Here is a 22865-nt window from a genome sequence, read left to right as displayed (position 1 = left end):
TAAATATTCATCGCTCTGCTCAATGTATAAAATAAATTCTCATAATGAATTTTTCTTATTTATCAAATGATAAAATTCATCTCAAAGCTCCAGAATAGGTATACAAATATTATAATTTGGATACCTATATTCTGTTTTGATAATGTGATAAAACTTCACTATATATTATTGAATTCTAAAAAAATCAATTAGGTATACTTATGTAATTTAGGTAACATTACTAAACTTCATGATCACGAAACAAGGACTTCAGGATCAATTGCTAGGGATTGTTGTTGCTAAAGAACGACCTCAGTTAGAAGAAAAGAAAAATGAACTAATTGTAGAAAGTGCTAATAATAATAAACTACTTAAGGAAATTGAAGACAAGATATTACACGTTCTCTCATCCTCTGAGGGAAATATTTTGGAGGATGAATCAGCAATAAAAGTTTTATCTTCATCAAAAGTATTTTAAACTACTTTATCCTTTAAAAGTTTAAATTATTAGACTAATTAAATTGACTTTCACAGTCACTATCAGCTGATATTGAATTGAAGCAAGAAATTGCTATTGTAACTGAAAAGGAAATTGATGTAGCTCGTGATGTTTATATTCCTGTATCTAATCACTCTTCAGTTTTATTTTTCTGTATCACTGATCTAAATAACATAGATCCAATGTACCAATATTCATTATCTTGGTTTATAAACTTGTATTATCAGGTAAGTCATTGTTATTTATTATACTTAATATATAAATGATTATTGCTGCATGTTTTGTGAGACAGTCAATCGTACAAAGTGAAAAATCGAATGACATTAACGAACGAATAAATATATTGAATGATTATTTCACTTATAACATTTACCGAAATGTGTGTAGATCTTTATTTCAAAAAGATAAATTGATTTTTTCATTTATTCTAACAATTGGAATTTTTCGGTCTAAGGTGATATGTCTAATACCATAATTATTAATTAATGTATATTAATAAACCAATATGTATTTTCATTCTTAATAATATTATATCACAGGGTCTGCTAGATGATGAATTATTTACATTATTCCTTACTGAAGAAACTGAGATAATTAATGAACACCCCAATCCAGCTTCTAAATGGTTAAGTGATAAATCATGGGCCAAAATTGTTCAAGCATCCCAATTGCCAAGGTAAAAAATAAAAAGTGATAAATAGGTATGTATTTCAATGCTGAATCATTAGTCATAAAGGTCGGAAATTATTAAACTAAACACAATTAAGTTGATTGAATTATTGAAATATGATAGTAAAAATTGATATGAAATATATTAATTATACAAAATCACACTAACATTTTTATTTTATTTTGTAAATTAAAAAAGAAAAAAAAAATTCTATTTGTATATTTTATTTAATGATAACTTATTAGGTATGTTACAATAATATTGATCATATTGTTAATTGTAAGTTATGAACATCATCTGAATATACATAAATGTATAAATGTATTAAAATCATTAAAAATTAATATTTATATGACATTAATATATAAGATAAATATGCCTGAAAAATACTATAAAACAAAAAACACCAAAACATATTGACTGTTCAGATAAAGAAATTAAAAATTCAGAGAAAAAGTAACTTTTGCTTTAGTAAATTTTAATAATCTGTACATAATTTGTATTTAATTAAATGTATGATGAATTGATAATGTACCTAATGTAATATATTATGATATAATCAATTGTATTTAATACTATAATCATATAATTTATCTGTTATGTTGAAGTACATAGTCACATAGATATACAATAAATAAATTGTATATACCTATATAATATGCACAGAGTAATAATATGATAAAAACTATAATAATATATGTACAATTTACAATAGTGTAATTAAGAAAAAGTATTTCAAATATGCATATTTGAATATCTTAACAAAATTTTATTTAGATATAAAATATATTTTCCAATAAGTAATTTTCAAAAAGACACTTTCAAATAAGTTGAACTAATACATTGAAAAATAAATGCTAGTTATGACTATGTAAATATGTAAAATAGGTATAAAATTAATTAATAAAAAATAAAATACTATTACATACATTTTTAATTGGTAGTTTATTAGTATATATTAGTACCTAAACTAGTATTTTTTCCTATATAAGTAAATTTAAGTAAATACTGATGAAATTTAAAAAAATTTAAAGTTTTTATTTTAATTTATAGCTTGGATTGCAAACCCAAGTATTGAAAAGCCAGTATTTAAATAGTATTTCAAATCGATTTAAAACAAAATTTAACAAATTAACAATTAAAAAAAAAAATGTATAAATACATAAAATGATAAAATATTTAGTTAAAGATTAAAATAATGTAATTTCATTGATTATAAATTTTAGTTTAAATCAATTCTACAAATCAATTATTAATTCAAATGATGAGTGGAGAATATGGTATGATTCAAATAATCCACAAGACACGCCTATTCCAGAGCCTTTTGGGAATATCGACGGCCTTGAAAAACTTGTAATTATAAAATGTATTCGTTTCGACAAAGTGATTCCAGCTATTCAAGTATATATTTTATTTTATTTATCTATTAACTTTCTAACAATTATTTAATTAAAATCTTAAAATATATTTAGCAATATATTGTAAGTAGTATGGGACAGAAATATGTCGAACCACCATCGTTTGACTTAGCGGACTCATATAAAGACTCAACATGTTGTAGTCCATTGATTTTTATATTATCAACTGGGACAGATCCAATGTTGAGTTTGATAAAATTTTCAGAAGAGAAAAATATTAATCCAACTGATTTATTATCCATATCACTTGGTCAAGGACAAGTAACATAAATTATTTATTTCAGTAATGTTATAATAATGAAAACATAACTTATACATAGGGTCCAATAGCTTCTAATATGATAAAATCAGGAATAGAAACAGGTAAATGGGTTGTGTTACAAAACTGTCATTTAGCTGTTAGCTGGATGAAAGAACTTGATCGCATTTGTGATGAAGATATTATACCCAGTCACACACATCAATCGTTCCGTCTCTGGCTTACAAGTTATCCATCTGATGATTTCCCTGTATCTGTACTACAGAATGGTAAATTTTATCCCCAATGATCAAAATTGTTCATTTTTATAATACGTTAAATTCAAAATCAGGAATTAAAATGATAAACGAAGCTCCAAAAGGTCTTAGTGCAAATTTACTGCGTTCATATACAACTTACCCTATTAATGATCCAGATTTCTACCTCAATTGTAAGAATCATTCGGGTTTGAAAACATTACTATTTTCACTATGTTTTTTCCACGGAATTATTCAAGAACGTCGAAAGTTTGGATCACTTGGTTGGAATATTCCCTATGAATTCAACGACTCGGATTTTCAAATCAGCGTGATGCAGTTAACTGTATTATTAAAATAACCTAACCTTACCTACATAGTATATTATATTATTATGCTTAGTAAAAATAAAAATAAATTTATTTAGATGTTTTTAAACGATTATGATGAAATTCCATACGAAGCATTACTTCATTTATTTGGTGAATGTAATTATGGTGGTCGAGTGACAGACGATAATGATAGACGTTTATTGAAATCTCTATTGTCAATTTATTTCAACTCAAATGTTACTAATAATTATCCGTAAGTAAATATAATTTAGTATAATTTTTTATTTTATTTAATTCTTGGATTACATTTGCGATTGGCCATTATACTTTTTATTTAATTAATCAATAAAGTGACATCAATCATATTGATAAAATTATAAGAATATAATAGAGGTAAGTTCTAATACATTTATACAAACATTTATATAGGGAAGGGATTGCAAATCGATTGTTCGTGAAAAGATTTTGAAGGCACCCAAAAAATTTAAATATTTTTATTACACACACATATATATTATATATATTACATATGGATGTTTATTTTTTATATTAATACATTAATTATACAATAAAATTAAGATATCTTTTTTCTTATGATATATAATATTTTTCATGACACGCTCGAAAAATAGGTAATTTTTGACAAGTAGCGTTCAAATAATTGACTACTCCTAATTTAGGAGATTATGAAAAGTGCGAACAAAATTTTATATTTTTATAGCCTGAAAACAAATAATTAACCGATAAAAATGTATTATTATTTATTAAATTTGAATTATGGATACAATGATTATCTATAAAATATTTATAATTGAGCACATTCTATAAATATTATATTATTATAAAATAATTATAACGATTTCCACTCGACATGTAAAGTACAACAATAAAGGGGTAGGTGCCAACTTATTTATTTTTCAAAAATGTATTTCTTAATTTTTAACATTTATTGTGTAATTATCTATTAGATATACATTTTCTGAGAGTGAACTGTTTTATATACCCCAAGACACTTCTCTTAATGGGTGTTTAGAATATATTAAATCTTTACCCATGAATCCACAACCGGATATATTTGGACTCCATCAAAATGCTGATATAACAAAAAATAATTATGAAACTAATTTGGTAAGTAGTTATATTTTTTTTTAATATTTGTTCATTTTTTATAATCATAACAAATGTGTAGTTCCTATATGGTACCATTTTGACTCAATCTCAAATTACTACGGGAGGTGGCGATAAAGATACGAACTCAAAAACAGCAGAGCTAGCTCATAATATTGAAAAAAATATACCAGATTTATTTGACTTAATTGAAGTAACAAAAAAATATCCAACAAAGTATGAACAATCGATGAATACTGTTCTACGACAGGTATTAAATTAGTTTATTTTTAAAAGATATAGTATTATTCCATTATATTCGTATTTTAATATAACATAATTTGTAATATTATATTATATTCAGTACTAAATTAATATATTGTACAATAATAGATACGTATTTCATAAAATATCTGAAATATAAAAATTAATTAACGAAATTATAATACACGGGCATACGATATTTTATGAATTTATGAATAGGTAAATTTTATTCAGAACATATCTTTACAATTTATTGTTTAGTAACTTATTTGGTAGGCCCATACTACATAATTGGTTTATAGTTTAAATAATAGTTGCTATCGTCAACGGTTAAAACATTAAAGAAATTAATAGGAAATTATAATATAGCGAAAAAAAATATAAAATTATTTGTATTTAAATACTTACCAAGTATTTATAATTTTTATTAAACGCATAAGTACTTACTTTAAATTTTCTCTAAATGCTTTTTAAGATAACGTATTTAAATACCTATACATTAAAAATATCATTTTACAAGATTAATAGGTACCTATGTGATATTTTATGTAACGATTATTTATAATTAAACATCTGCAAGTTGATAGTACATACTATACATTTACCATATTCTACATAGGAATTGATACGTTTCAACAAATTATTGTCAGTTATAAAAAAGTCATTAGCGGAAGTACAAAAAGCTATTAAGGGTGTAGTTGTTATGTCTTCTGATTTAGAAGAATTGCATACAAGTCTTTTCATTGGACGAGTGCCAGTTAACTGGATTAATTGTTCATATCCATCTTTAAAACCATTAGGCGGTTATGTAGCAGATTTATTGCAAAGGTACATTTTATTTATTGTATTTTTAAATGGTTGAATAAATTTACAATTATGATTATACAGACTAAAATTCTTACAAGACTGGCTGGATAATGGCATGCCAGAAGTATTTTGGATTTCTGGTTTTTATTTTACACAGTCTTTCGTATCGGGTGTGCTACAAAATTTTTCACGCAAAAATAAAATACCTATAAATAAACTTGGATTTGAGTTTGATGTAACTATATATGAACCGAACATTGAATTGATGGAAAATCCCGAATGGAGAGTCTACTATCAGGTAAGAATACAATTACTAAGTATCGAAGTATTAACCCTTGCACCTTTACACTAGTAAAGATAATTTTATATTTTTATGATTTAATTTTTGTTTGTATAATATAAACTTTGTATTAATATATTATGTGAGTATATTTATATTGTCAATAAGCCAAAATCTATGTATTACTGTAAATAACTCTAAATAACTTTAGATATAAGTAGCCTATTTAACTAGGATTATCTTATTTTATTGAATAAAAAAAAAAGTAGGTATTTAGAAAATAAAATACATGAAAAATAGGTATACGTTATACTTAAACGCCTAATTGGAAGGGACAGCACTTGCTTCCCACTAGAAACACAATATGAACTTATAATCTTATGAACATTCATCGTGAAAAAGTAAACATATACAATAAGAATAGTTTTTTTCAGTGTCAATATTGATGATACCCAACCTAACATAGTTTGGTTTATGTGATTTTGGAAACACACGAAAATAAATTTCAGTTCGTAGGTATATACTAAAACTGAATAATAATATTAACTTTATAATATTTATTATTATTATTATTATTATTGTACTTTATAGGTGATAAGTGTATCACCTATATATTATCTATACATGGTGATTCTTTTACTAAATAACACTCATTATTTCAAAAAGTATTGACTTTTAAAATTTTTTTTTTAATTTAAGATCCATAGTAGGTATTCGAGAATTGTAGAATTATTTAATATTTTCACCTTTATATTTATAAGGTAAACCACTATCAACTTATTTTCAAATGATAACCTATACTTAAAATTTCATAAATTAATAGACTATTTTTATATGAATTATCACATTCAAATTTTCATTTTTCATTAATCCGTTTACCGTTGATGAGTTATAGCTTCTCAAAGTTGGGTAGTTTTGGGAAGAGTTTATTGAGTGTAAATGTGTTATAACTCGTCAGTAGATAAGTATTAATAACTAATAAGTAGTAATATTAGTCCAATAAATTATAATTATATGACAATTGATAATAAGCTATGACAAGCAGGAACAGGTTGGTACAAATATTATCACCACTCTCTGCTACACCATGCAGTGGCGTAGTTATGATTTTGTTCTAGGGGGGAGGGATACATAATTTATTGGTTAAACATAAAGTAGGGGGCTCAATAAGTCAATGCATTAAACATTAAAAAAAAGGCTCTGGGGGGGATCTATCTTCATACCCCCCATAACTACGCCACTGACACCATGGGGTCGACGTTATAAAATTCATTACTATTATAGCTACTGGATTTTCAAATAAAAATCCCAGTTCTGACTGTGCTAATTATTACTGATGTATAACACCTAAAAACCTTCTAAAACCAACCAATTTTGAGCTAACGCAGTTAAATATTAGTTAAATATTTCAATGTGAAAATTGACGAAAAAATGACTTAATTAATTTATGCAATTATTAATATAGGTTGCCATTTAAAAATCAAAAGTTGATAGTTTTTTTACAATTAAATATGAGAGAGAAGAAATTAAAATTTTATACAGCTGTAGAAAAACATGTATCTAAAAATTTGAAAAAAAATCTACACTTTTTGAAATAATGAGTGTTGTTTGATAAAATAATCACCCTATATATATAAAATGGCATGTCCTTAAAAAAATTTAAATTTTTAAGGACATTTTTTTTCATTTTCTTTAAAATGAGTGATTCATCTTCGCCTAGCCGGAATCGATGAAGCTATGAGAACTATTTATTTATTTATTTTTTAGTACTATTTATTATTATTATTATTATTTTGTAATTAAAAACTTAAATATTTATTTAACACCATTGAGTTTAAATTATTATAAATACATGAATATTGAATGATGATTAGATATTAGTCTTGATTTTATTTATATACGAGTGCTAACAGTTTATTATTTTTATTTTTGTATTTGTAAACTAAGACAAACGTAGGTAGGTATATGGTATTGGTATAATATAACTTATAATAGGTACATGATATAGTTTATCATTTAGTTTGCAGATTTATTGAACTATAATATTATTATTTGTTTTAGTTTATTCATAATAATCTATTATATTTTTCACGCTCTCGCTAATATTATCTTAATAAAGGACAAAATGGATATTGAAGAATTCAGCGTTTTTGTAAAGGTAAACAAACATACACCATATTACTTTACCTATTATTAAAAAATACCTAATTTTACAAAAAGATTGTATGAGTTGTAAAATATAAAAATGTATGCAATAAAATTACCTTTTATGTACACATTGAAGATCAGCCATTTGGCCGTATCATATATCTACCAATTATGTTCCACATTTTCTGCTGCAGTATACCTACCTAACATATACATAATGTACAGTGTGCGAGTGTGCTAAATTTACTACTTATGTTAAAAATTGAGAAACCGATTTAAATTCCATAATTTAAAATTAATTATTTTATTATAATATTTAGAACTACTAATTAGAACATTTGTATTAAACTTAATACTTTTCAAATTGTCTGAAAACTTGTTTTGCTCCATCAACAGCTATGATATTTAATTCATGCTTATATTTACAGGGTTTATTTTTAGAAGGCGCTAGATGGGATCGAGAATTACAAATATTAAATGAGTCCTATCCAAAAATTCTTTTCGACACTCTTCCAATAATTTGTTTCAGGCCGGGAATTAAAGTACAGTATACTCATATTATACTTATATATTCTAAGTAGGTACCTACGGGAAGCGTACGCAAGTTAGTTTTTAATTGTCAAATTGATTCGCGGGTGACCTTTAGACTTAAGTTAACGCTTAACAAACCAATTACCTTCTCAACTAGGTATATTATAGTTGGAATATTATTATATTTAATCGTCAACAATTTTCTCCAAATCTTATACAGACTTAGGTATATCTAGAATACTAAGGTATAATTAATATATTTGTGTTGTAAGTTAATTTACATACAAGTATAATTGTATAATCAATAAGCTATATATATGTCGTAGCCACTTTGTGAAATTGATCTTTTTATAAAATGGTCATCTTTTCTTTAAATGAAAACGACTTTTTTACACTTTGTGAAATTCAAAAATATTTTACAAAATGCCTAATGGTCACTCTAATTTAACATCTTGTAATTTTTTTCACAATGTGGTCATTCACTTTATGTACTTAATTACAACATTGATTACATATGTCAAGGCATAAGGTTTTATAAACATAAATGTAAGTCATTTTTATCTAAAATTAACTAAAGTTATTATACATATTATTACATAGTATATTTATAACTATTTATATCATATTAATCGTATTATAATCATTGTTTATTTGTTAGAGCAGGAATATAAATCGTAATAATGGCTGTTATATGTTAAACTACCTTTAAAACAAACAACCTACAAATTATATTACAAAATTATTTGTTATTATATAATTATTTTAAATTTAGGTACCCATATTATAATATCTTCTTTATAGAACTTTTTATAACCTAACGAATATAATAAAATTTGACTTTACTTTAGTTAAAATAACTTACATTTATGTTTATAAAACCTTGTACCTTAACGTGTGTAATAAATATTGTATTTTAGTACACAAAGTGAACGACCACATTGTTGAAACAATTAAGTACACCGTACACGATGTTAAATTGGAGTGACTATTTTGTGGAATATTTTAGAATTACATAAAGTTTAAAAAGCCGTTTCTATTTCATGAAAAGATCAATTTCACAAAGCGGCTATGTACCAGGTACAACATAATAAATATAATAATATATTAATGTTTAATACATAGGAACCAATTCGTATCCACATATTATTTTTACTAGGAAACCGATTACGTATTTCCCTAACCAAGAATGTATCCAACAGGAAAAAAAACTTTAAAATGATTTATTGTACCATTGTTATTATAATTTTTAGTTGCAGTTTGAGAAAAAATCATATTATGATGCTCCAATCTACAGGACAAGTGCTCGTCGAGGTGTTCTTTCTACCACAGGCCATTCTACTAATTTCGTGATGTTAATGGACTTCTTAATCGATCGACCGAGAGATCATTGGATCAAACGAGGCGTCGCTTGCTTGTGTCAATTAGACAATTAAATGCCTACAAAATAGTTTTATTTGTATTTTTTTTTTTTTTTTACTTTAAAAACATCAAATAATATTATGTTATTATTATAACGAATATCTTTATTTAGGTAACGTATTCTCACTATTTAAATATTAAAATATTAAAATTTTTTTTTCTCACTATTTTCGTCCTATACTAACGAGCCAGAAAAACTATAAGAGTATAATCGTGGTGGTTAGCAGCTCTTTATATCCACAAATGTATACCTATATGTATATTTTTGTACATGGTTGTCGTTATTTTTTAAAATGAAGAGTTGGTTTAGCTATTTTGTAAATAATTTTCCTTACTATTTTTTTTTTTTCATGAAGACGTACCTACTCAGTATGGAATTGTAGAATAGAATAAATATTTTACAAACCGATAATACAGTACTTACTTTATTATATAGCATTAATTTAATTATAATTGTTTGTACACCTTCGCTAATGCTTGCGTTGAAAGTGTGAGCTCAGTTAGATAGCTAGGTAGGTAGATAAAAAATGTCTATAAATACTTACCTAATTAATATTATCAGTACATATTATTATATAAGTTATATACATTTATACTTCGATGAATTCATTATGAATTAATCTTCTTTAATACCTATAGTAGGTATTTAAAATGTTTATATTTATTGAACTAATTAATATTTATTTCCATTTGTCTACAAAATAAAATTGCACGATTTTAAATCTAGTATAATAATCTTGGTTACAAGATGGTAAGTACATTTTATGTTTGAAACTTAGAAGTAAAGTACATTTAGAAAGTAACTTATCAAAGTCCAAGATTAAATGATTAATGACTAATGTTCGTCACGACTCACGAGTCTTTGAAATTATTTTATTCGGGAAAGTTATCTGAGAAACCTTGACAAAATAAGCGGCCACGGTGATTAAGTACACTTTTATGGTTCGACTATAAAATCGGTACCACATAAGACTTTAATAAGAAATAAGTAAAGCAAAAATCAAAGGTGCAGCATTTTAGTAATATACTAAATTAATATCATATTGTTCATGAATCGTTAGACGTTAATAACGTGTAAAGACTTCAGTTAGGTACATTTTAAATAATATTATGAATGTTCTCGGTCAAGAGTATACACTTACACAGTTACATGAGAAACTAATCTTATAAAAGATTATTCAGATTATAAAACGTCGATTAAATACAATTTTATTATTATAATTATTATTGTATTCTTATACCGTCAAAGTGCCTGTAGGTATATTGCGCTGGATAAGTCGGGTAGTCAAGTAATGCACCATACGTCCATACATATACCTAACACAGTAACGCATAATGTACCTTATGAACCTACCTATATCATAAAAAAAAATGCAATGGTATTTTATTTTTATTTCATCAATAATTTATCTCTAACCAAATGTTATATAAATATATAACACGTATGTGTTTAAAAAGGTTTAAAATATGTATGATATGATTATTTATTATTGGAATAAAAAAAATATTAAAATAAAACAAAATATACCTATCTAATATCTATGTGTATATAATTTATAAATTAATGACTTCACTTCATAAGTCATAAATCAATATTCAATACTATAGTTTATGATCATATCCTAGGGTATACTGTGACTGTCATAAGAAGTACACTTTTTAATATAGGTAAATACCATTGTTATTTAATATAGAGAATAATAATTTAAGTAGGTAATAGTTAAATGGTTTATTTTTCCAAGACTAATATTTTTAAAATTTAAAAATATTAAAAATCATATGAGAAAGCCTTATTTTACTTTTGAATATCAATACAATTTTGTGAAAATGTAAACTTTAAAATAATTATAAAAATATATTGTGACTTTCCGTTAAATATGTTTTATTTTAATTCCAGTAAGAAAAATTTTTATAAAAAAATAAACTCACACTCAATTTTAAAACTTTTTTGGTTTAGAAAAAATTATTTTTTTTTTAACACAAAATGAAAAAAATTGAATTGCAAATGGTTCATTAAAATCTAACTTATTTTAAAAATTATAACGTTTAATTAGAAAATAATAATATAAATATTAGGTGATATTTCACAGTTATTTATTAGTATTTTTTTAATAATTTTGAAAATAAATTGAAAGTTTTTTTACAATTTTACCTATTTTTTTTTTTTTTTCAATTTCAGTAGTACCTATAAAATCAGAAATCACCCTTAATATTGAATATTGGAGCTTTTTTACTATTTCAATAAAGACTAAAAGCGAAAATAAAAATAATAGTTAAAAAATCAATACATTCATCATTTTTCTCAACTAAGAAAATCTAGATATATTAATATCATCGACATCTTCCTCAAATAAGTTTGTTATCAATTTAAACATTTTTCTGCAATCATTTTTCAAAATTGTTTGCTATTTACTAGAAAGATTTTAATACTCTATATTTTTCTTTTTGAAAATACCACATGGTTTTATTTTAGAAAAAGTAATAGGAATTCCATTTCCAATAAATATAAAGGAAGATGTCTAATATATTCTGTCACTCACTCATTCATCAGTTAGTCTAAATTGATGGAATTAGAGACATACAATTTTTGTGATATATATACATATTTACTTAAATATTTTTGTTTTAGATTCTGAACGGAGTGATGAATTATTGATTTTATAATGATGTTTTTTTTTTTTTTGTATCTATATACAGCATAACTAGTCGAAATAATATTTCAATTTCTAACTTCGGGGGTGGTTTCCGGTGGCAAAGTGAATAATATCCTTGATGCATTATAAAGGTGAAAAAGAAACATTTTCCAGAAATTTTCAAAAAAATTGAGAAAAACAAATGACGGAAAACGGAAATTTTTACGCAAAACAATTTTCGACCAAATCGGTTTTTTTATATGGTTGTAATTCAAAAACTAATCACTTGAAATACTTGAAATCTCCAGAAAATGTTTATGTTAATGTTATCTATATACACTTAAATTTTTAAAAAAAAAAATTTCAGTTATTATAAACCACTGAAATTTTCCATTTTTATGAGAATTTGTAAGTGTCGATAAAAAAGTTTTAGATGACCAAAAAATTTTAAAAGTTTATACAAGGTTCCTTATGAAATGTGCTTATTGTAGTTAAAAAAAAAATAAAAATCACAATTTTTTTTTATAAGCGTTTATAGTTCAAATTTTTACGAAATTTTTCGAAAATGAAAAAATTTGGAAGTAATTTTGAAGTTGAAAAATCATGAAATTTGATGTGTTTATAACTAAGAATTAAAAATACAACACTAAGTTTTCCATAAGTTTTCCTTCAAATATCTATAGAGAAAACTTGAAGTATCATTATAGTTTGTTATTATTCAAAAAGTATAAATCGTAGATACTTGAACATTTTACCAGTTATTTGGATTGGCATTTTCTTTACATGGTTTAATTTCCAATTTTTCGAAAACTTTTTTTAAAGTGTCGATAAATTTTTTTTGGCCCAATCAAAATGAAAATTTAATACAAAATTCCTCATAAGTTATTCTTAAAGTGATTAAAATATTATAACAATACATAGGAACAATTTTTTTTTATTAGCATTTGAAGATCAAATACTGACAAAAATTCGTCAAAATCTTGAATATTTGTAAATTATTTTGTAAGTATAATTCATAAAATTTTTTGTATAAGTAGCATAGAGTTGAAAATTCAATACGAGATTTTCCATAAGTTTAGCTTATAATAATTATAAAAAAAACTTAAATTCTGGTGTACCTATTCAGGCATTAAAACATAAACCACCATTTTCACTAACCATTCGAAATGATATCCTAAGCTGACAAATCATCTTAGTTCAGAATCGTTTTTCGTATACAATGATAATTATCATTGGATTCAAATTTAACAGCCCTATAATATATAATAGTGATCCATACAGTACCTAGTGTACAGCAAAGGGGTACCCATTTACCGGCTTTTTTTATTTGTAGATAAAAATTGTAACTTCCATTTTGTTGGTATGTTAAGATTATTTATAAGTATGGTCATGGCAACTGATTTTGAAAATATAAAAAAAATATTACAATATTTAAACAGTAATTATTTGATCAGAATAATGTTTAATTTAAATAAGGTACAACTTAACTCTGTATCAGTGATAGATTAATGCCTAACAGAAGAATATATAAAGGTTTAAATGTTAATAATTAGAAATTAGATGAGACAACAAGTTATCAATTTATAGATATACAATTCTTCTAGTTAAATGACTTAATTCCTTGGTATAAAAAGGCTAGGTTAGTGTCTCTAGTATTCAAAATAAGTTGGTTCATAAATACTAATTTCGTTTCATCTCTCTTTAGTTTCTAAAAAATGAAAAACCTATTAGTTCTCATAGGTACATTGTTTTAATAATTTTTATCACTAAAATTTTAAATTTCTAATAACTTTATACTAATAATAGCATTTTTCAATATACGTTATGTTATTATTAGCTTTAGTATTATATATATATAGTATATACACATATACTTATTTTTATTTTCTTACTAGAGATTGGTTGAAATAATATAATTAAAAATACACTTTGTGAAAACTAAATAATTAAAAATCATTTTTTATTTTTTTATTATTTTAGTATTTTCATTTTATTCAATGAGTTATATAATATTTTATCTAAATTAAATATTGAATCTTATTGGCATAATTTCATGTGTTAGTCATGAAATCTTAAGGCTTAAATTAGCATATTATTATTAAAATAGGCATATTTACACATATATTAATGATTAAAAATAATTTTTTATATTTTTATTAATTTAGTATTTTCATTATCTTCAATGAATTGTATTATATTTTTTTCTAAATTTAATATTGAATCTTGTCGGCATATTTACACATATATTAATAATCAAAAATCATTTGTTTTTTTTTTATTAATTAAATATTTTCATTTTATTCAATGAGATATATTATATTTTCAATAAATTTATAAAGAAAAGTAATAGTCATAGTATCATGTGTTAGGAATGAAATCTAATATCTCAAAATATCATATTATTAATGAAATAGGATATTTTTACGTATATATAAATAATTAAAAATAATTTTTTATTTTTTTAATAATTTAGTATTTTCATTTTATTCAATGAGTTATATTATATTTTATCTAAATTAAATATTGAATCTTATTGACATAAATCCATGTGTTAGTCATGAAATCTTAAGTCTTAAATTAGCATATTATTAATAAAATAGGCATATTCACACATCTATTAATATATTAATAATTAAAAATCATTTTTTTTTTTTTATTAATTAAATATTTTCATTTTATTCAATGAGTTATACCATATTTTTTCATAATTTAAAAATGTATGTTATGGTTATGCTTTCGTGTGTTAGAAATGAAATCTTATGTCTTAAATTAGCAAATTATTAACAAAATAGTCATATTTAAATACGTATTAAAAATTAAGAATGTTGAAAGCTTACCGTTTTCAAGGGGTTGGATATAGGCAATATTGAATAATTCTAGTGATTAGCTGGATGAGTGGGTGCATAGTGTATGTGTGTTCCTTGAACACATATTAATAATTATAAACTAAAAATTAGTTATTATTTTATAAATTAAATATTATCATTTAATTCAATGAGTTATATTATATTTTTTCTAAATTTTAAATTGAATCTAACGGTTATACTTTCATGTGTTAGAAATGAAATCTTATGCCTTAAATAAGCAAATATTTAATAAAATAGTCATACTTACACACATGTAAATAATTTAAAATTAATAAATTAGTTTTTATTTTTTTATTAATTAAATATTATCATTATATTCAATAAGTTATATTATATTTTATCAAAATTAAATATTGAATCTAATTGGCATAATTTCATGTGTTAGTCATGAAATCTTAAGGCTTAAATTAGCATATTATTAATAAAATAGGCATATTTAAAAATACATTAATAATTAAAAATCATTTTTTATTTTTTTATTAAATTAATTTAGTATTTTCATTTTCTTCAATGAGTTGTATTATATTTTTACTAATCTTTAAAATGAATCTAATGGGTATAATTTTATGTATTAGAAATGATATCTTATGTCTTAAATTAGCAAATTATAAATAAAATAGTCATATTTACCCACATGTAAATAATTAAATATTAAAAATAAAAATTATTTTTTTTTTTTTGATTAAATTAAAAATTATAATTTTTTTTACTGAGTTATATCATATTTTTTCTAAATTTTAAAATAATTCTAATGGGAAAAATTTTATGTGTAAAGAATGAAATCTTTTATCTTAAATTAGCAAATTATTAATAAAATAATCATATTTACACACTTACTAAAAATTAATAATCAGATTTTATTTTTTTATAAATTAAATATTTTCATTTTATTCAATGAGTTATACCATATTTTTTTTCATAATTTAAAAATGTATGTTATGGTTATGCTTTTGTGTGTTAGAAATGAAATCTTATGTCTTAAATTAGCAAATATTAATAAAATAGGCATATTTAAAAATACATTAATAATTAAAAATCATTTTTTATTTTTTTATTAAATTAATTTAGTATTTTCATTTTCTTCAATGAGTTGTATTATATTTTTACTAATCTTTAAAATGAATCTAATGGGTATAATTTTATGTATTAGAAATGATATCTTATGTCTTAAATTAGCAAATTATAAATAAAATAGTCATATTTACCCACATGTAAATAATTAAATATTAAAAATAAAAATTATTTTTTTTTTTTGATTAAATTAAAAATTATAATTTTTTTTACTGAGTTATATCATATTTTTTCTAAATTTTAAAATAATTCTAATGGGAAAAATTTTATGTGTAAAGAATGAAATCTTTTATCTTAAATTAGCAAATTATTAATAAAATAATCATATTTACACACTTACTAAAAATTAATAATCAGATTTTATTTTTTTATAAATTAAATATTTTCATTTTATTCAATGAGTTATACCATATTTTTTTTCATAATTTAAAAATGTATGTTATGGTTATGCTTTTGTGTGTTAGAAATGAAATCTTATGTCTTAAATTAGCAAATATTTAATAAAATAGTCATATTTACACACGTTATAAAAAATTAAAAATTAGTTTTAAAAAAAACATTGTGTTTTATACGATTATGCAACTCATAAGTTTGATGTCTATGTTATTACTAGGTCTGGAATTTTGATGCAAAGGCATCTTTTTTTCTGGTGTTTCGAAACGTTGCTTTATAAAATGCATAAAATGCGTTTTGGGTGATACTGATATAGGTAGGTACCTATTTGAAAGTTATTTATTTTTTTTATTTTTTGTTGCATTTTTAACGCATTTTTTGAGATTTTTTAGGGCATCAAGCCCTAGTTATTACCGAATAATACTGCAAATCAAAGCAGTTGTCCACGCAGTAGTGTGTTGTACCTCATAGTGCGATATAGCCATACAGGACTACAATATACGGTGCTAATAATTCCATACTGCAATGAAGTACAATATATTTGGTATAATATTGAACTACAATAATTTTGAAAAAAAAACGACCACGATCCCTGCTAACCTCCAACCATTATTACGTTAATGATACGGTCGTGAATCGTGATCGTTCGGCCTTTTTTCTATTTTTTTTTCTCTTTTACTCGGCTGGAAAACGGCGAGGTTATAACTCCGCAAGAATGCGGTTCAAATTTCAATCACGGTCGTCGTGTATTGTACACGGAATGCAATAACATTAGCAACAACAATAAGTACAACAACAATTAATACTATTATTGTTGCCACGATCTGTTATTGTTGGTGTTGCTGTTGCGGTTGTGTCGTCGCGTAAGTTGTCGTTCTGAAATGAGACTCAAAATGTACTAGGAACCTATGCGGCCGAATACGTCATCATCGCGGCCAAAAGAGCCCGGTGTTCGGCGGCGGTGCACTTGCCGTCCAAAAATTACGGCAGCGCTCGTCGTTCCGGCTAGACTCCTGTCGTAATTCCATCGGTTACCCCAAGAAATGTTGATCAACTTCGACAATATCAGTAAGTATTGTAATATATTTTATAATGTTGTTGAAATATTGATACTGTGATATCACACCAATTGCTCTTTAGTTCTTAGGGGTCGATCGACCGATTTCATGTACCAGGAGCCTAGTCGGAGGCAATGACTGCCTCTGCGATTTTCATGCGGAGAGTGGCAGCACCGCCAAACACCGGACTGTTCGGATACCGATAATGACATATTGGGCCGTATAGGTTCCAAGTAAATATTTGAACTCATTTCAGAACGACAACTTACGCGATGACACAACTGAAACAGCAACAGTAATATCTACAACAAATAGTTTTAAGTCTAAGGCCGAGATTTTAACGCCCTAAAAATCTCTATAAAAATACAGTATAAAATATATGAAAATATTATGGTTTATTAGCAAATTTAAATTGAAGTAGGTATGTTACACACATACTAAAATTTAAAAGATAATTGTTTTTTATTTTTAAATTGCACATTGCCAGTATATTCAATAACTTATATTATCAAATTATAAACATAATAGTCATATTTACACACATATTAATAACTAAGAATGTTGAAAGCATACTGTTTTCAAGGGGTTGGATATAGGCATTATTGAATAAATCTAGTGATTAGCTGTGTGAGTGTGTGCATAGTGTCTGACCATTAGTGTCTATGTGTTCCCCGAACACAAATTATATATTATAAATTAGTTTTTATTCCTTTATAAATTTAATATTAACATTTTATTCAATGAGTTATATCATATTTTTTCTGAATTTTAAAATGATTCTAATGGGCATAATTTTATGTGTTAGAAATGAAATCTTATATCTTCAATTAGCAAATTATTAATAAAATAATCATATTTACACACTTACTAAAAATAAATAATCAGATTTTATTTTTTTATAAATTCTTATGGTTATACTTTCATGTGATAGAAATGAAATCTTATGTCCTAAATTAGCAAATTATTAACAAAATAGTCATATATACACACATGTAAATAAATATTAATAAATTAGTTTTTATTTTTTTAAAAATTATATATTATCATTTTTTCAATGAGTTATATCATATTTTTTCTGAATTTTAAAATGAATCTAATGGGCATAATTTTTTGTGAATAATTAAAAATCATTTTTTATTTTTTTATTAATTTAGTATTTTCATATTTTTCAATGTGTTTTATTATATTTTCTATAAATTTATAAATAAGTGTAATAGTCATAGTATCATGTGTTAGGAATGAAATCTTATGTCTCAAATTACCATATTCTTAATGATATAGGCATATTTACACGTATATTAATAATTAAAAAAAAAATTTTTTATTTTTTATTAATTTAGTATTTTCATATTTTTCAATGTGTTTTATTATATTTTCTATAAATTTATAATTAAGTGTAATAGTCATAGTATCATGTGTTAGGAATGAAATCTAATGTCTCAAATCAGCACATTATTAATGATATAGCCATATTTACACATGTATTAATAATTAAAAATCATTTTTTATTTTTTTATTAATTTCGTATTTTCATTTTATTCAATGGGTTATATTATATTTTATCTAAATTAAATATTGAATCTTATTAGCATAGTGTCATGTGTTATGAATGAAATCTATGTCTCAAATTACCATATTATTAATGAAATAGGCATATTAACATATATATAAATAATTAAAAATAATTTTTTATTTTTTTATTAATTTAGTATTTTCATTTTATATTAGACAACTGTTCAGACCAGAGTTCAAGATATGTGTTATCGAAATCGAATACCACAGTCCTCAATGTTGACAAAACAAACCATTACATTTTTTAGGTAATAATGTGACCATAAATATAAAAAGATGGGACGTATTGGTGGCGCTTCTGACAAACAGTTTTGAGAGCGCTCTCCTAAAAAAAATTTCGAACTTGGTAGGGGGGAGGGGGGCGTGTTACTAATCTTAGTAAGTGGAATACACGGACCAAGATATACAAATTATCTATAGATATATAAATTAGTGTTTTTAATATGAATTCCTAAATAAAAAATGTTTATTTTAAGATTTTGTAGAAACATATTAATCATTAATTAAGCAATTAGAAATATATGTAGGTACCAGGAAAATTGATGACACTTGGACCACCTTGACAAATTTGTTTCTGTTCAAACAATTTGATAGTTTCATTAATTTTCATAAAATCTAATGGGTACGTCAATTGTGATAGACCTAATACTTTAGGATCTCTACATTTTTGATTTACATAATAGCTTATTTTTAAAATATTAGATTGAAAAACAATTTGTTTCTGAATGACCACTTTCATTTCACTACCACATTCAGATTTAATTGGTTTGTACAATAACACTATACATTCATCACGGTTCAACATCCAACCAACTGGCATTAATAATTCCTCATAACTGGTAAATGTTTCCTAAATAAATAACAATAGTTAATTATTGCTTATGAGTATTAAAATTCATACAGTAGTCTATAGTTCTAGACAGACTATTTTTGGGTGAAATAATTATAAGCCATTAACAAACTTGTATTGGGATCTGTGAACTAAGACATATTCGTTTAGCAATAGGTTCATTAAACAACTGTTTTCTAAATGGTTCAGTAGTTAATGTACTTTTTGTGGATGGGTCTGGTAAATCAGGAGTTACAGTATTATAGTTTTCAGTGATATCAATTGATGTATCAAATATTGATGGAATAGCTCCCTTTCTTAACCCAACCAAATTTCTTTTAATCTATAAGTAGTTAATAATTATGTTACAGAAATACAAAATATTACAATTTAAACATATTCAAATATTATGTTAAATTCTTAATTTTACTTTTTCCAAATCATTAGGTCCATTATAATGAGTTATCAAATCATCATTAGAAAAGTGCTCAGCGCAGACATAAACCACTTTACGATTTGAATTACCATTTACTTTTCGAATGATTTCGTTCCAAGCATAAAAATCTGAGTCTCGAACTTTAAACAACTGAACAGCTTGTTTGCTTTTAATACTCGAGCATGAAATCACCGAACATTGACGAGGCATTTTAAAATCAGATCAACCACAAACCAACGTTACGACCTTCACTTAAGTCTGATGATACATCTACACTCTACAGAATATAATAGCCAGTAACCACTAAGATTAGGTTTCATAAATACAATTTCAATAATTATATTAATATAAATAAAAATCCATCAAACACATTGTGGAGGAATGTGCCCAAACTAGATATAAGGGAGGAATTGAGGGACTTCACAAGTGCGATGACGGAGCAATGAATTGATTGTCTAAGACCAATGTTCGCCTTTAAATTTATTATGAGCTCTTATTATTAACTTTGCTATTGCTAAATTTATTAGTTTATTGTAAATCTATCTACTCTAGTCCTCGTTACTTTGCTAATTTAATGTTTATTTAGTTTTATTTTATGTTTATTTAATTTTGTTTTCACCAATAAACCTACGCCATATGCAAGAAAAAAAAAATTATTTCAAAAATAATTATTTTAGTACTTTGCATATATACGCTACTAGAATGCGCTAGTAACCACACCTGTACCATTAGAAACATTTGAGGACCGGCCTTCTACTACCCCCCGGCCATGTCGATTCCAGTCCTGTATATCTTAGTCCGTGGTGGAATACTATGCAGTCGTCTTTTTTTTTAAAAAATTGGCGGACTAGTCTGGCAACCGGCCGTTTCGATGATAAAAGTGTTCGTAACATAATGCCATACCGCCAAGCTTACAACATCATACTTGTCGCGCCGAAATGAAGAAAATAACGTAACATGTTTTCAGCATTTAGGAAATTCTGATTTCCACGATCATTTTATTCCGATTGCTAATAACGAATTTGTGTACCCGAATCAATTTTATTATTCTATTGTATTTAATCAGTTTGAACAATGGTGCCTTTGTGTATTGCTAAAAGCTGTGTTAACTCCTAAAGGAAGACAAAACAAAGTGACTGTCATTTGCATAGGTACCCAAATGATATATAACGGTAAGTGTACATAATATTTTTGATGTAATTAAAATGTAAGTCAAAGGTAACTATAATTTACGATTTCAGTAGTAATCAATGGTTAACAAATTGCAAATTATTTGATCTTCGAGGCAGGTTGGAAGATTTTATTTACAAAAATTATCGAATATGTAGTAAACATTTTAATGCTAATTCATTAAGTAATAATGAAAAGACAAGATTATTACCAACAGCAACACCTACAGAGTTTGGTAAGTTAATTTATAATGTTAGATTGCATTTATCGTATTTCATCAATTTATTAAATTGTTTTATTAAATTATATTTTACTGAAGCAGAGATTGAGCTGCCTATGGTTGATACTGTTTAAGTGTCCATTGAAAATGATACTTTTCTTGTCGAACCAAGATATTCGTGTACACCTTCAAAATCAGATGTTTCAGAAAGTTCAAAATCTACTCAAAATACCCAGCTGCTATCTGTCAACGCGCCTAGAAAATGTCTATTAATTATAAGAATTTAAATCCTTTAACAAAATTTACCTATTATAATATATATCCTAGGTATATTTACAAAGATGTTAATAATTAAAAATTGATAATAAATTTTCTTTTTTTAAAAAATTTAGTATTATCATTTTATTCAATGAGTTATATTATATTTTCTATAATTTAATAATTAATGTTATGGGTATAGTTACATGTGTTATAAATGAAATCTAATGTCTTAAATTATTTATTTATAAATAACCAAGGTACATTTACATACATGTTAATAATTAAAAATGAAAATAAGAATCCATTTTTTTTTTTTTGATTGTGTATTATCACTTTATTCAATTTGTTATATAATATGATTTATAAATTCAAAAATGGAGCTTATAGGTATAATTTCATGTGTTAG

General features: G+C 24.5%; 1 protein-coding gene and 1 long non-coding RNA gene across 3 annotated transcripts; both read left to right on the top strand.

The window, feature by feature from the left end:
• Nucleotides 1–211: 211 nt before the first annotated feature.
• On the top strand, nt 212–10319 carry LOC126555762 (dynein axonemal heavy chain 3-like; the record flags this gene model as incomplete). Its single annotated transcript, XM_050210649.1, has 16 exons — nt 212–448; nt 514–705; nt 771–932; nt 1018–1154; nt 2375–2549; nt 2621–2827; nt 2887–3094; nt 3157–3407; nt 3489–3646; nt 4362–4521; nt 4583–4771; nt 5384–5592; nt 5653–5869; nt 7971–8009; nt 8428–8541; nt 9781–10319. Coding segments are annotated over 16 exons (2838 nt in total), but the record flags the coding sequence as incomplete, so codon positions are not given.
• Nucleotides 10320–21700: 11381 nt separating this feature from the next.
• Nucleotides 21701–22512, top strand: LOC126555763 (uncharacterized). 2 transcript variants are annotated; one of them, XR_007606941.1, is made up of 3 exons: nt 21701–21980; nt 22050–22213; nt 22301–22512. It is a non-coding gene; the product is annotated as an uncharacterized LOC126555763 (long non-coding RNA). The 2 variants fall into 2 exon arrangements; XR_007606942.1 differs by having other exon boundaries at nt 22298–22512.
• Nucleotides 22513–22865: the final 353 nt, after the last annotated feature.

This window comes from Aphis gossypii, unplaced genomic scaffold, assembly GCF_020184175.1.
Source record: "Aphis gossypii isolate Hap1 unplaced genomic scaffold, ASM2018417v2 Contig01076, whole genome shotgun sequence".
NCBI lineage: Eukaryota > Metazoa > Arthropoda > Insecta > Hemiptera > Aphididae > Aphis > Aphis gossypii.
This window is presented reverse-complemented; position numbering and strand designations above follow the sequence as displayed.